This window comes from Dermacentor variabilis, chromosome 9, assembly GCF_050947875.1.
Source record: "Dermacentor variabilis isolate Ectoservices chromosome 9, ASM5094787v1, whole genome shotgun sequence".
In the NCBI taxonomy this organism is placed as follows: Eukaryota; Metazoa; Arthropoda; class Arachnida; order Ixodida; family Ixodidae; genus Dermacentor; species Dermacentor variabilis.
In genome coordinates, this window is record NC_134576.1 from 55,174,913 (window position 1) to 55,190,090 (window position 15,178).

The 15,178-nt window shown below is 43.1% G+C and overlaps 2 protein-coding genes across 5 annotated transcripts in view; one reads left to right on the forward strand and one right to left on the reverse strand.

Moving 5' to 3' along the window:
• LOC142592708 (DNA primase large subunit-like) overlaps window positions 1–6,852 on the forward strand; it is a 46,231-nt gene extending 39,379 nt beyond the window's left edge. Inside the window, exon 12 of one of the 2 annotated variants that reach the window (XM_075704296.1) lies at window positions 5,700–5,946. In XM_075704296.1, the coding sequence (XP_075560411.1) occupies window positions 5,700–5,770 (71 nt within the window). In that variant the 3' untranslated portion in view covers window positions 5,771–5,946. Of the gene's footprint in view, window positions 1–5,699; window positions 5,947–6,696 lie in introns of those variants that run through there. The other variant, XM_075704297.1, reaches the window with a different exon arrangement.
• Window positions 6,809–15,178, reverse strand: part of Tdh (L-threonine dehydrogenase) — a 99,905-nt gene continuing 91,535 nt past the window's right edge. For all 3 annotated transcript variants that reach the window (XM_075704299.1, XM_075704298.1, XM_075704300.1), the window contains exons 7-9: window positions 14,889–15,155; window positions 12,267–12,445; window positions 6,809–10,411 (exon numbers count right to left, since the gene is read on the reverse strand). In XM_075704299.1, the coding sequence (XP_075560414.1) occupies window positions 12,318–12,445; window positions 14,889–15,155 (395 nt within the window). In that variant the 3' untranslated portion in view covers window positions 6,809–10,411; window positions 12,267–12,317. The remainder of the gene's footprint in view (window positions 10,412–12,266; window positions 12,446–14,888; window positions 15,156–15,178) is intronic.

Genomic DNA, 15,178 nt, shown 5'->3' on the forward strand with positions numbered 1-15,178 from the left:
TTGCGCCTCAATATAACGAACAGGGATATGACAAATTATAGGATACAGTGAAATAAACAAAAAATCGGTTGGTTAAGCTTTTTTTTTCAGTGGTTAAACTATATGACTATAACGAGACGGAAACTACAAGATTTAATTCAATATCCAGTACAGTGAAAGCTCGTTAATTCTAACTTCAATAATTCAAATTTATGGATCATTCGAACTGTACGATTTGGTCCGGCCACGCTTCACAGAAGTCTATGTATAAAAAAGCCCATTAATTCGAATGCGAGAAGGTTCCACCATGGATAATTCGAACTATGCGCCACCGTGCCGACGACTTTTCGCCTGGCACACGGCCAGAGAAACGCGCCTACTGCCTACACACAAGGCTGCATCGCCTCCGGAATGGAGAAAACAGCGAGAGAAGGAAAAATCGGGAAAAATTTAACCGGCGCAAGATCGGTCAGAAGGCAGCGGCGGCTGCCTCCTCTTCGTTCTACGTGACCTCCGAGACTTCTTGCCCGTCGCGAATCTCGGAGGCTTTGCAAATCTTGTGTAGCTGCTAATGTTGCGCGGCAGATGGTGCGGCAAGCACCAAAACACAGCGTATCAAGTGCATCACAGCTGTGCTTGCAATCAAGAACCGACGAATCGGGGCCTTTGCCACCTTCACATGTTCAGCGTCTTTGTCTCAGTAGTCTTCATCAGTTGTGCACATCTGTTTTCAGCTTAGGATGTACCGGCCATCGCGATTCTTTATGATGGTGTTAAGCCTCGGCTAACGTTCGTTTCGGTGGACATCGGTGGTGTGACACAGTCGAACCCAGAGGTGCGACTTGAAGATGGCATCTGCCTGCGGCACACGCCATCACTTTTTGACACGCCAAATTTCTGACATGCCCTACTGCTTCCAAATCGCAGTATACTGTTGTTCTCCTTCACTTTCGTTAGTTCGAACTTTCGTTAATTCGAACTGAAGTGGCTTCCCCTTGCAGTCTGAATTAACGAACTTTTACTGTACACGCGAACCTCGTTATAACAAAGAAGAAGGAACGGCTTAAATTACTTTGTTATATCCATTGTTACTATATACTGCAATATATGTCCAATGGGGCGCACAATTGTGAACATGTAAATAAGAAAACAGCCTGCAGAGCCATTAGCTACATGGCCATGCATGCAATGAAGTTTGAATAAAACAACAAAAGCTTCTTAGGCGTGTCACGCGACTTCTCAGCACCTGACACGACAACCTTTAGATAGCTACCTTCTGTCCTATTGTGGTGTTCTTTCACGTCCGCTTTCCACTTTGCTCGAGTGGAACAACTGTATGTGCTTCCAACTGAAGTTGTGGCCATTCAGCCCACTAAGTGCTACCAGTACCAGCAACTTTTGCAGCAACAATAGCACAGTTGAAACTTCAGCAGAATCAGTCTATTTCACGACAGCATGATTGGTGCTGTTGACTTCATTACTTTCAGCAATTGAAGTTGATCACTTCACGTCCGTAAACTTAATGTTATTGCACCATCAGTTTCTGCTGTGCTCTCTAATGGCATATTGTTTAACTTCGGCTTGCTAAATTGCTCATGCACTTGTTAACATGTAGAGCTGGTGTACACCTGTAATTATGTTTTGCAAATGCACACGAATTAAATCACATCTTCACTTCAGAATGCTTTGGGGATGTAGTATAGTACTCCACTGATGAGTTCCCAGATGTCTGTCTTTCCTGGCTGCTGTATCATTTTCATGTTGTCCTGTTACAAAGGTCAAACATGTACTGTAGTGTCGCTGCATCAGCCATCACATTTTTAAGGATGTGATGAGGTGAATTTAATTATACAGGAGTTTACTGCGCTACTATGCTCTATAAAAGGTAAATTTTTCATCCGCCTGAGAGTAGCTTGAAGCTACAAGAGATACCCATACGAGCTTCATAGAAATGAAATTTCACCGTCAAAAAAAATTCATCAATGCTCAGAGCAGGAAAAATTTTTCATCAACTGTGAACCACTGTTGTGAACTGTGAAGCAACAGCGAAACTCGTACGATCCTTGTACGTAGCTTTGTGCTACTCTTGGGTGCATAAGGATTTTCCCTTTTACGAATACTTCTGCACCTTGCAGATCTGTCGCGGAGCTAATTTTCCAAGTATACTTCATAGACTTGTCGAGTGAGAGCTGCCTGGGCACTGCTGAAATCTGCAGTGGAGAGTTGTGAGCGAGATTGGGTGTGTTCTCAAACGGGACTTGGGGAGTAATGGCATCTGTTCTAGCTCTGCAGCATAGACAACATAAACAGCGTAAAAACTTACAAAATAGACAAACAAGCCACATTTGCTCGCACACAAGCTTTCCATCAACATTAGATATTGTGGCCACATCCCCGTCCTTTGGCCACTCATAAAATGGCTTTACTGCGACGTCTGTGATCTTCAGATAGTAGCTGTAGCGCCGAACACGTGGAAAAACCAGAAGTGCCGATTGTCAGGCATAATAATGTTGTGATACATGATAGTGAGACATGATGTCATCTACTACTATGACCTTCCAGCTGTGAGTGAATTTCATCTGTTTCAAATCTTGCCTGGAGACATTTCTTGTATCCTTCGTATCAATAAAACCAGGCAAACGCTGTATAAATCTAAAACGATTGATTTTACTGTGGTTTTCGCTGTGTCCAGAAATATGGGCTGAATCCACAAACTGCAAGGATAATTTTTTGGTACGGTAAAAATATTGACTATATTTTACACTTGGTCCACTTCAAAAAGCTCCTGGCATATCAAAAATTTGTGTAATAAAGATGATTGCTGTTGAAAAAAAAAAGAGTAGGAAAGGGACATAGCTGTTCTGCTTTCCAAGTACAAGGTCACTGGTTCGATTCTCAGCCTCTGCAGCTTCATTGTAATGGAAATGCAATGAAAAAGAAAAACGCTAAGATGTTTGAGATAATCTAGAACATCTCCCGTTGTTTGTTGCTTTGGAACGTTGAACCCATTAAGTCAGTCAGTAGTCAATTAATCAATCAGTCAATCATGAACACCATGGAATGCTTCAGGCCTGTGAGGCATGTTAGTTTTCACTTGTAAAACTTAGTTGCTGTAGCAGATGAAATAGATGCTTTTACAACAGTACTCACCGTTACACACATGTATCCTCAGTGTCAGATTGCACCCTTCTAATGAGTTAAACTTGTAGCCTGGCTTTATCATAAGCATGCCTGCCAACTCTCTCTGTCGAATCTTTATTGCAAATTATATGGACCATCCTGGCGTACCTCTGCCGTCCCCGTGTACCTTATGTTGTACGTGCAAGTGAAGGTATGCAAGGGTAAGCCGACGATAGTGGCTCGATCTCGTGCACACAAGGGAGGAAGGCGAGGAGGAAGCACACTGTATTTTGTCATACGCAAGGCACCAGGGGGAGGAGAAGGTGCTCTAATTTGGCGGCTACTGTGTTTTGTGCAGCTGTACGGGCTCTATTTTGAATACGATTTGCAATGGGGCACAGTGCGCAGAGTGCCGATAGCTTCGTGTACGCTGTGTTTTCACCACTTAGTTCACATTGCAGGGAGAGGCAGCATGAAAGTCAACTCGCTTAATGCTGCTGTCACGCTTTCTCAGTCCAGCATTTTGACAGCGAGTTTCCATGGTCATTGAGTGAGATGCATTCATGTTTGCTTGTGCGCATGTAACACCATGCTTGTTAATTTAGCTTGTAAGCTAATGTTTGCACAAGTTTATACAGCCGATAAAACTACTAGCCTTACTTTATATATCTGTCTACTAATTTGCTGTCACAATCAATGCTTCACCTTTCAGGCGAAAGTGTGACTTTTGTAAAGCTTACGAATCGGAGCCTGTTCTACGATTTTACAAATGTCGCATTACATTTTATGAAAAGTATATTCTGCTCGCGAATAAAAAGGTTTTAATTAAAGGTGCCATAGCATGGAGCAGAGTAATGTTGAAACAATAATGTGTGCAAGAAAGAAATTGTTATGGTACCTATCCCACCTTCTACTGGTAGGGGTACTTGCTCCAAGCAAGTTTATTCAGACAAGCTTCCGAAGTGCATGAAATCGGCAATAGCAAAGTCGCTAAAGATGAATGTGGTCTTGGGAACAGTGTTTGTGTCGCTTGTAGTGAGCTGCATCTAAAGATAAGTTATCGATAATAAAATGCACATGGTGTCCTATAAAAGGTATGCACTAAGGGCAAACTTTAAAGGGGTGGAGACATCAAAATTTTTATTCATTCGTTTGTTGATTCAAACGTTGCGTTATGCTTCAGGGAGCACAATACACACAGTGGGATTCGTATATATCCGATAAATAATTTAATAATAGCATTATTATAGCAAGCGATTTCGGTTTCCGTTTCTGGGCTCCGGGGGATGCCATGACGTCACAGAGGAGGAAACGCAACATGGCTTCGTCACGTGGGCCACAAAAAATAGTGACGTAAAACTATGCTGCGTCGTCTGCTCGTGCATACATGTGCTCTGCCAGCAGAGGTCAACAACTGGCGATTCGAAGGGCATGTCGCGATTATTATCATTATTGCGAAGAGCGACAACAACGTTAAGAAAATATTGCGGCTTGTGAGAGTCGGTTATTCATTCCGAAGCGCCGTAATTTAGCTTTGAAGTAAACCGGAAAAGGCCTAGCGACGATATCGGCGGCGCTGAACGATCAGAGGCGGTGAAGCTGCCGTCGGTGCCACAGTGACCACTCCTCGGTCGCTGATTGGCCGCTTCGCCGTACGGCTGCCGCACAAACGGGTCCCGGGCCCGTCCTCTCTACGGCAAGGAAATCTCGCTGTTCGCGAGCAAAACCGCAGTCGCACGGGGGCCCGCGAACAGCAAACGGCGTGCAGCGAGTTTCCGTGCCGGTAACGTGGACGGGCCCTCACATTGGGAAAGGCCAAGCAAACGAGAGACCGCACTGAGCTGCCGAACTATGCGAGTATGCGAGGAGAGAAGCGGACAACACGAACGCCGCATATCCTGGTCTCTTTCGGAGTCTGCCGGCTAGTGTTACACTCAAACATGTAAAGGCCCGTCTGCACGGCAACTCTCCGCACGCAGTTTGCCGTTCGCGGGCCGCCGTGCGGCGTTCATGTTGTCCACTTCTCTCCCCTTGTGTCCGTGTCTGCACGTCTTACCCCTCCTTTGCATTAAGAAAGGATTTCTATATGCCTGTAGCTCGGTCATAGTGGAGGCTATGCTCGGTCGCTCGGCTCAGCAGGCTCCGTAATCGGTATTTCATCGCTACTCATCATACGTCACGTTTTTGTGCTAGTGTGCTATGACGTCAGTATTTTCATTCCTCCTCTGTGACGTAGTAACTGCCGCGCTAGCGATGGGTCTCGACTACGAGAAGGAGTTTTTTAATGACTTTTTGGAGCTGAATTAAAATTATTTTGAAATGTTTGCAGCGTCCAATACCTCGTTCTGGGTGTCCTTGCATACGGAAGCAGCCTACAACATGCTTTTTACAGCCTCAAAATTTGGTGTCCCAACCCCTTGAAAAAATTTGTGTATTTTTGTCGTATCTTGGCTTGTCATATCTGTGGCGTTCTTACAAATTTTAAAGTTCACAAGTTGGCAGGTATGCATATAAGGGGATGTGTACTACAGGATTTCTTAATGATCTCATCCATCTATTTGCAGATTAATATAGTGGAACCTCGCTTATTTGTTTCCTAGGGGGCCACAGAAAAAGAACACAAAATCCAGAGAAAGATAACATTTGGAAACTCTTGCGGCAGCATTACTGATGAAGCAAAAGCCACTTTTATCTTAATCTGAAGTTGAAGAGCAAGATAACCAACTGTCGAAAACTTCCCGATTAGAGCTCATTACTGCTGCCTTGCAAATAAATTGAACAATCAAACACCTTTTCTCTCTCTTTCTTAGCTGTCATATTCGCTATTCACAAAGTTAAGCTCAGAGTTTTCTTCTGGCACCCGTAACAAAGGCTCTATTCAAGCACGAGCAAGTTTTTTTAAGTTTACTGCAGCCTTGTATATAAATGTAACCACATAAGCTGTATCAAAGGCCACGAGACAGCATCGCTTAACGTGGATTTGGGGTGACGCCATTTTCCTTTCTCCGCCTCTTCTCGACTTTCGGCTTTGTGAGCTGTGTTGAGATCAGCAACCGGCGATGAATCAAACATGGCGATGGCAATCCTTCTACACTGCACAACAGGTTCTGCAAGTGACCGTCTTCAGCAGCAACATGCTGTGGTAAACATAAACATCACTGACGGATGATGCTGCATTGATGATGCATCGTTGCACTCCTTGGGCATAACAGCGGGGAAGAGAAACGTAACAAATGGGAAGCTAAACACTAATGGTGCTTCAAAGTGTAAGAACTGGGAAAACTCAACAAACAAGAAAGTAATCAACAAGGTTCTACTGTATGTGACAGTTCTCTTGAGTACTTTTTTGAAATTGCCGAAAAAAGAAATATTCCAACAAATTGTTTCTTTATTACCTGATGTCATAGCTTCTAAGGAAGCACAAATGAACTGGGATGCAATTAAGGTGACATTTCTGCTGTTTCAATTTTAAGCTAGGTTTATATGAACATCTCTGCATTTACAAGAGCCTTCTAAGACAAGAGCATTGTTGATAAGTCTACAGTCTGTCTCTTGCATCTGAGTGATTCCAGGAATTGTCTTTTTTCCATACTACAGCTCAAGAGGAATCCATGATGGAGTCGTAGCACTGGCACAGTGCTCCACTGTTCCAGCAGTATTTATTATGTACACAGCCGTGAGCAAACCATAAAAAGAAGAGAAGACGAAGAAGAGTTTTCAGCAATTTTTAATAAATATTCTGTTTTAACAATCCATTCCTTCCTTCGAAACAAAAATGAAATAAGGAGCAAGGAATGGTGGAATGTCCTTCTTTTTGTCAGTGTATAAAACAGGCACGGCAGAACCCCATTAATACAACCTTCCTGGATACTTCTTTTTTCTTTTCTTTTTTTCCAGTTATATACCATTGCTGAAGGTTGGTCTCTGGTGTATTTATAAAAGTACCAACGAGAGATACTGACTTGGTTTAGACTGGTAGATTATTCTTTAAAAACTGGGGTTGTGTTGTCTACCAATCATTTTCGAGAATATCTACTTGGCATATGCTGATTATTCAAAGTGAAATGTGTATCGCTCCAACGAGGAATCGCATTGGGCACTACATCCTGCGAAAGTGAATGTATCCCTGAAAGCAATCAAGCAAAAGTTAGACCTGTCATCCCGAGTTAGCTGTGCATTTGTTGTTATAATCCATTTAACAGTATGTTACCATAATTCAATGACATGCTGCAAGGTACTCCTGTTCAAAACAGTGAAGCACTTGTGCATAATCATGTAAACAATGACTGTAATGTGCAGAGTCTTGTCCGCTTGGTATTTTCAGCTGTCCTTATTTTATAAATCCATAGTCCATGCAGTAACAGCACACAATCTTCATTATGCAAAAAAGAGGTGAGGCGTGCAGACAGGACACAAGAGTAGAGAAGTGGACAACACGGCGTTCATGTTGTCCACTTCTCTACTCTTGTGTCCTGTCTGCACGCCTCACCTCGTTTTTTTTGCATAACGAATCCTTACCAACTAGCTCAGCTTTCTGTCGTTCTAAACATACAATCTTTGTCATCAACAAAGTGTCATGCTTTCAAAGGAGAAATGGCTGTTTGGCTGTCATTCTTAAGGCAGTGAACTTTTCTCAGTATCGAATAAAATCAGTTCATTGGGTGATTTGGTTTAGGATGATGTGATGTAGAACACACATTGTAACAAGGACGCAAGAGAGACGAAACCTAGCAACAAATAGATCACTTCTTGTTTGTCATCTTCTGTCTAACTTGCGCCCTCTTTTTAAGCTGAACATTTTATGTCTCAATCTGTTGCTCCTAAGTACAAGGGAGATGGTAGCCATTCATGAGTCTCTAGCAAGGCATGACCTGATGTACAATGTGAAGTGTTTTAGCATTTGCGTTCTGCAGCTTCTCAGCAGTGCGCCTAGCATGCCATCCGAAAAACCCTAGAGCCTGTTCTGTGAACCACGTCGCACAAGGACGGCCAACTACGATCGGCAGGCATGCTAGAGGCCCACTGATTGAAGGTGCTGAAACAGGATTGTGCTGTGTCATGTTAACTGAAAAGTTGTTCAATTCTTTTGTCACATGATTTGCAATATCTCAAAAGTGCAGCCTCAGTGAACCGTTCATTTAGTTCAGTGTGCAATGCAGTATAAAATAATACAAAGCACTTAGTTATCACTACACATCGTTTCATGCCTCGCAGTGAAGTTGTTTGTGATCTGTGACGTGTTCTTAGCAGAAAGTGCTTCATATAGCAGTTCTACGATGTGTGGATGCAAGGTTCAGTCAAATAACCTGTGGGCAACTTTGTGCTTCCTGCATGTGACATTCTATGTTATCGGCCGCGAGCGCAACTGGTGAGCTGTGGCCGCCGAAACATGTCGCTCTGCTCATTTAGTGGTAATTGTAGGCTCGTGCGAATATTCTATATATTCAATCGGGACTTCAAAAAAAGACGAATGCTGTCGCAGCGAACATGTTAAGGAAAGGAATTGTCACAAAATACGGCCATTGAAAAGCTCCCTTTACATAATGGGTAAGAAGCATCTAAAAAAAGCACTCTGAATGGACTCATAACTAAAGAGATAGAGTTAACAGCTCATGCATATGCTGAATGTCTTGAATTACAAGAGCCTGTAAATACTCAAACAACAACTCTAACCGACACACTACATTGCTCTGTACAAAGGCAGAAATGCATCTCTGAAAAGTTCACGTTGAACAAACATGCGCACACAAAGCTGTCCTTATTTACAAGTTTGAGTGCTGTAAAAATGTTTAGGTTATGTCTAAAGCTGCTGTTGTATGCTGTGTAGTAAGCTGTCAACACTTCAATGCAACTTCAAATTCCTGTTTGAAAGAAGGCTATCCAGGAGCACCAGTAATTCGTGCATATAACTGTATGCACTGATAGTTGCTGCTATTTAGTTGCTGCTGACAATGTGAACAAAATTTTGCCCATTACAGCAGTGAGGGTATTGTTCAGCTGAATAAATATCTGCTCCTATATGCTTATATCAACGCTATGTAATGTCTACAAGGAGAGTCTTTTTGATAGTTCAATTACCTCGTAGCTTAAGCTTTTAAGTTGCCTGTAATGTAAACACAGTCAACTCTTGCAACTTGACAGATGTCGCACAATGAAAGACGTTTTTAAGGCACACACTTCTACAAAAAGCCACATTTCTTTTTTTTCTTGCAAAGGTAACATAGCAATCGCAAACTGTGCTGAATGAGACAGCTCATTGCTCTTTCACAGTTCTTGCATCGCGAGAGAAGTGAAACATTCGGCTTGTCACCACCTGTTTCCTGATCATGACAGAAAAGCAACTGCTCTAGGTTTCAGGTTAGCCATGAGGTCACAAGCTGCGATGGCCAAAATGCATACAACTTTCAGTAGGGGATGTAGTACTAGTAGCACATGACAGAGTGAGGCTATGAATGAAGGCAATAGGTGTGTTTAACCCCTATTGCACTCGTGAAGTTCGTCAACAGTGGTTGAGCAAGGGGTGTCTTGGGCTGGAGCCAACGCTTGTCAAAGGGACTTGCCATCATTGGGGCGCTGACAAAAACAAGTCTCGTCAAAATGTTGGCTCTGATCTGAGACATCCCTCGTTCCACTATGTTGATCACTTCCACCTTCCTGTAAACACTTGTGTCATCTGTTTTCTTGCTTTCTTTTTTCTATTTTTCTTTTTATCCTTTTGCTACTTGTGTTCCAGGAGACATTGCCAAACGCAGTTTGGTGACTGCATATCTAACGTGAATTAGAAGGCAAAAAAGCCATGCAGTGCAATCTATGGGTACTAAAACATGGAGCACAGAGAAGCAGATGTTCTTGAGGTTTCATCATAATGCTCAAACTTTTTAACAGCATCAGAGGCCTTTGTCAGGGTTTTGTTTATCATGCCCACACATTCACAGGAAGAACCATGAAGTTGGTGGAGTAGTGCACAGTTACAATTTCTCTTGTCTCAAATCCAATGGCCAAGCTCACTGCTTCAGTTGCATTGCAAAGAAGTGCTGAGATGAACAGTGAATTTGACTCGCAGTTACTAGAAGTTGGCTACAGACGTGTGCTTGAAGCATCAAAATGGCAATGAAGAGAGTGTTTCAGGTCAGGTCTAGGTGTTCAAGCTGCCTTTGTTAAAGCACTGTGTTGAATTAAGGACCCAGCTTGGAGCCAATCGTGATTGCACTTCGATGCTGACGACAGTGGTGGACGGATGACGCGTGCGAGTCGTGAGGGAAACAGCGCACGCCCAGAACTTGCAGCCTCCTTTCTTTTTTCTTGGCATTCGCTGTAATTGAACAAAAACAAAAGTATGGTGTGAGTAGAGAACTAGGCGAGTTAAAATTATGTTCATTACATAGAAACACAAAGAGCGTGTGCAGACAAAAAGGACAACACAAGCACTATTGTAGAGGTGTTGGCAGTTTTCTTTCTTCATTTTTGTGCATTCCACTTTATACATAATTGTTGTGTGCCTGCGTTAAACCTTCAGCTCAAAAGAGTGATGCTTTAGTCAGCTCTTCCTTTTGCATCCCTGTCTGTTGTTTGCTTTGCTACATGATATGATATGAAAGTCAAGAATGTGGATGAAAATGCTAAATGGAATTTTGCATCCAATGAAATCCAACATTGTCTTTGGCCCCCTGGTGTAGCATACTGCTGGTGGCGTTGTCAGACTGCATTTCAAAGGCACTTATTTAAAATGACAGCACAAACGAAATCTAAAAGTGTTCAAAACACCAGTTACAGTTACACCAGGCACTTTCTTTGGACTTCGTATGGGGCTTCAGCTACCACAGTGCTGAGGTACTTCCCACTGGCATCCTGTCCTTCATGTCATCACTTACTGTCTATATAGCGCTTGCACTTCTATAGCATTTGTGCTTTGGTATTACATTCTTGCAGTCTAACATAAGTTACTGTGGGATACAACCTGGCCACTTCATGCCATGCCATATCTTGGCCACATAGCAGGATGATGTGTGAGAAAATGATATTTTGCAATTACTGACACTTCCCAAACTGTTTAGGACCTTCAGGAAAAATTAAAATTCCACTGCCCCTGCCAGGTAAGCTCTATTGCACATGCTTGCAGGACACTTCATCACATGGGACATGGCCACTGAGTACAAGCACTTAAGTGCATTTTGTCGCCCCACGCCAAGTCAGATTATCACGCTCATCTCCAGTGTCATATTAAAAAAATTTTAGTATCGCTCTGCAAGACATTCTTTAGAAGCTTTGATCAAAGAAGTTAGCACACAGGTTTCTAGGTGTCAGTTTGTTCAATGAACAATCACCCATAAAAAGGAAGCAAATAAAAATGCAATATGCAGTCGAGTTCGCCTGCACCGTTGCATCTAATGGAATCCAACATTGTCTGTGGCCTGCTGGTAAAACATGCTGCTGAGGGGTGTGAGGGACGAGGCGCGTTGCGCCCTTTCCCAAGCACTGCACTAGTGAGTCGCCTATTTCGCCTACATTCTCGGAGATAGGGAGATTTCATTACGGTGTCATGCACACGCTCTTGGAAGTCATGTGCACAGCCCCTCTCGCTTACCTCCTGCGTGGTGACATGTACCATGGAATTTGCTTCGTAGGCATGGAGGCAACAGGCTGGTAAGATGCAGTGGAGAATTTAGGCTACTGACATGTTACTCTAAAAGCACTAGTCTGATCTGATAAGAGATCTTATCTTTAGAGAATGAAATATATTATCATTTTTGATGACACTTAAGCATCTGTTTCAATGATGCACTGGTGCATCTGAAACCTTTATACACTTCTACGGTCAGATTTTGTTCATGCTTTTTTCTTTCTTTAGCAGACTGATGGAATAACTGTACTGATGGCATTTCTAATGTATGGGCCTGCTGACATGCTGGAATAAATGGTTTCTATCGGTTACACTCCCGCTGTGTCCTTAACTGTAAATCAACACACCAAGCCATGGGAAGACAGTTCAGAATGCTGTTGTTCCTGGAGAAAAATAGGCTATTTATAACAACTGTCAACTTATAATGTGTTAGTTTTTTTTCACTAAAAGTACCAAAAGTCCACGCTGCCGTGGCAAAAAACACCTTCATTAAAGTTTCATGCTCTGCGGATTGTCCCATCTTATAAAGCTGCCCGTCGTTACTCACCTGTTTCCAGAAGAAACAAGATGGCTATTTTTCCTAAGCTGGTCTCCCAGATCAGCGCTGATAGACGGTTCGGAGATTGTCCACCATAACTTTGCACATCTGAGCCAAATCGTAGGTTGGCTTCCAGCCCCAGTCCCGGCGCGCATTGCTGTCATCGAACACCTGCGGCCAAGAGTCAGCTGCAAGAAAGGGCAAAATTTAGTCTCTAACACTCTTTATTGGTCTTTTCAACTGTGCTGTTGCTATTTACATAAGTGCAAGATGGACAGTGGCTCCACCTATGCTATGGCAATCTCAATATGGTGAAAGAGGGAGGTAAAGCAATAAGGCGAGATTCTGGGGTAGAAAAAAATTTTGAAAATCTGCTCCACCCGGAAATAGCCTTCAGGCACTGCCTTATAAACATTGAACCAGAGGTTAAACATATGACTTAAGTAAAATTTACTCTGCTGGTGATGCCTTTGAGTGTTCTGCCTAGATGGTTCAGTATTGTGTCTTTTCAGATTTTGAGGCAATGAAATCATGAAGTGAGATTGCAGCAGTGCCTATCATTTTTTTTCCACACCTCCTTTGTAGCAGGATACAACCACGTAGGTGAAGACAGTTGGACTCTTCTATTAAAAGACTAGTAACTGTGTCAGTTATGAAGCTACCCTGTCCTTGCATACACTGTCATACCGATCAATAAAATATTAAAGGGCAATAAAGGTAAATCTATCGAGTCCAACCTAAGTGTTCGCATGCTTTTTCAGTTTATTGTAATCGATCAATAAGTTGTCCATTAGTAAAAGACTTTGTGATAAATAAAGTAAAAAGTGACACTTTTTATTGAAAGCAGAGCTTTTGTAAGCAGTGAGCACATGGCATAAATGACTAAAGTTGCCACCGTATCCCAGTTATTGAGATTTATAAGAAATATTACTTAATTAGCAAAGATAGAATTTCGCACAGTATGCATCAATGCTACTTTTGTTCCTCTAGCAAACAAAAGGCACTTTCTGTGAAACCTTGCATGTAAACCTTCTGCAAAGTGGGGTGTGTGTGTCTTAGGTGCCCGTTCCTGCGTCGGCATAACGAAGCGAATGAGCACAGCAAAGGATGAAAGCGATCGCGGAGAGCAGTCGGGGATGAAAGATGCGAGGAAGATGCAGTGGAACCATGAGGCGAAAAGCAGAGGAGGAGGGTATGGCGAAAGCGTTGGAAGAAAAATGCAGTGTGGCGATGATGGCTACGAGATGGCGCCAGACTAGCGCGTGTCGTCTGGAAGGTCCCTGCAGCAGCTGCTGTGAATCGCGCCTACACATTCACCTACGCGTTGCCTCTCGCAATCTCCAGGTGAGAGGCGGCCGCGCCAGCGAATATAAAACCAAATGAAAACACGTATAGAGCTGCACTCAAAGGTCACATTAGGGAGTATCACAATCGTCAGTGAATTTTTTTTAGACTACATATATTATTTATAAAATGCTATTAGCATACTGAACATGGCGTTTATGCCGAGTTTCTAGTTGAGGCCGACATATTTTGCTGCTAACAACGTGAGTTACAGAAGACTAATTCACAAGAACATTTCATTACCTTGTTAGTTTAGAGCCTTGGAAGCAGTTACTTAAATGTCATGTTTGGAGGTAGTCACATTTTATTGCACCCCCTTTCCTTTTAAATCTTGAAGATTGCACTTAATTCACCATATTCATCATGAAATTTCCACACTCAATCCAGGCAATATCGAAACCGAGGGCACCGGGAACTCTGACAAAGTGGCCTCACTGTGATGGATGGAAACGGCCCGTTACAAAAAGCGTGACGAAGTTTGAAACTGAACATCACGGCCAATCGCGGCTGATACTGATGCGCATTTTGCGTAACAAGCATCTGACACGATGTGCAGTATCAGTATTTGCCGTGACATGCTATCATTCAAACTTCATCACGCTTCGTCACGAGGCGTTCGATCTGACCCAGCGGTGGATCACGCTTTGTTACGATATCAGCTGTATTTAGTGCTGATATTCAATGATCTCCAATTAGATGTGATTTTCAAGGTTTTCAAAGAATGAGTGTGCATTAAGATGCGACTGCCTCAGACTCTGACAGTGCCTTGGGGGCAGTTGTTTATAACAGAAAGTTAACACATTTCTTTTAACTGGTTTTCTAAAACATGTGATTAGCCAAAAAGTATGTTTGTCTCGCCTACTCCTCTGCGAAAACGCTACGCTAATAGTTTTTCTAATAAAAATTATGTGTAGCTTAAACACCCTGTATAATGAGCCGTCTTCCTTCCCCTTACCCAGTTCGTTAGGCAAGCCTCCAGTCCTAGCTCATTTAAGGGGACCCACTGCTACCAACACATTTATGCCAGTCGATGTACCGCATACTCTCACTTATTGTAATAAACGTTCTGCATGCTTTGGTTGAGGAAAATTACACAAGGTGTTAACAGCATCTCTTCTTTATGTCTGCATCTGTGGGTATGCGTTGATGTTATTACACAGCTATAAGCAGTAGTGAAAACAAAACCAGAACATTTCCAAAGCACAGGTATGCTTATGCCACACATGAATTTAAAAACAGCATCCTTGCTTTTGAGTGCACCTTTGGCATTCTCAGTGCTGGACTCACCGATTGCTTGCCGCCCGTCGGGCTTGTACTCGACCTCGAGCTCGGGCACCAGCTTGCGAACTTCCTGGAACAGCTCCTTGGGCGTGAAGTCCATAGCCGTCACGTTGTAGGTGCGAAGCTTAAGGCTCTCCGAGGGGGCCTCCATCATCTCCATGAGAGCGCGCAAGCAGTCTGTTATGTAGATCATCGGGAGGCGTGTGTCGGGCCTCAGGTAGCAGGTGAACTTTCCGTGCTTGAGGGCGTCATGGAACACTTGCACCGCATAGTCTGCATCGCAGCGGGCGCCAGCG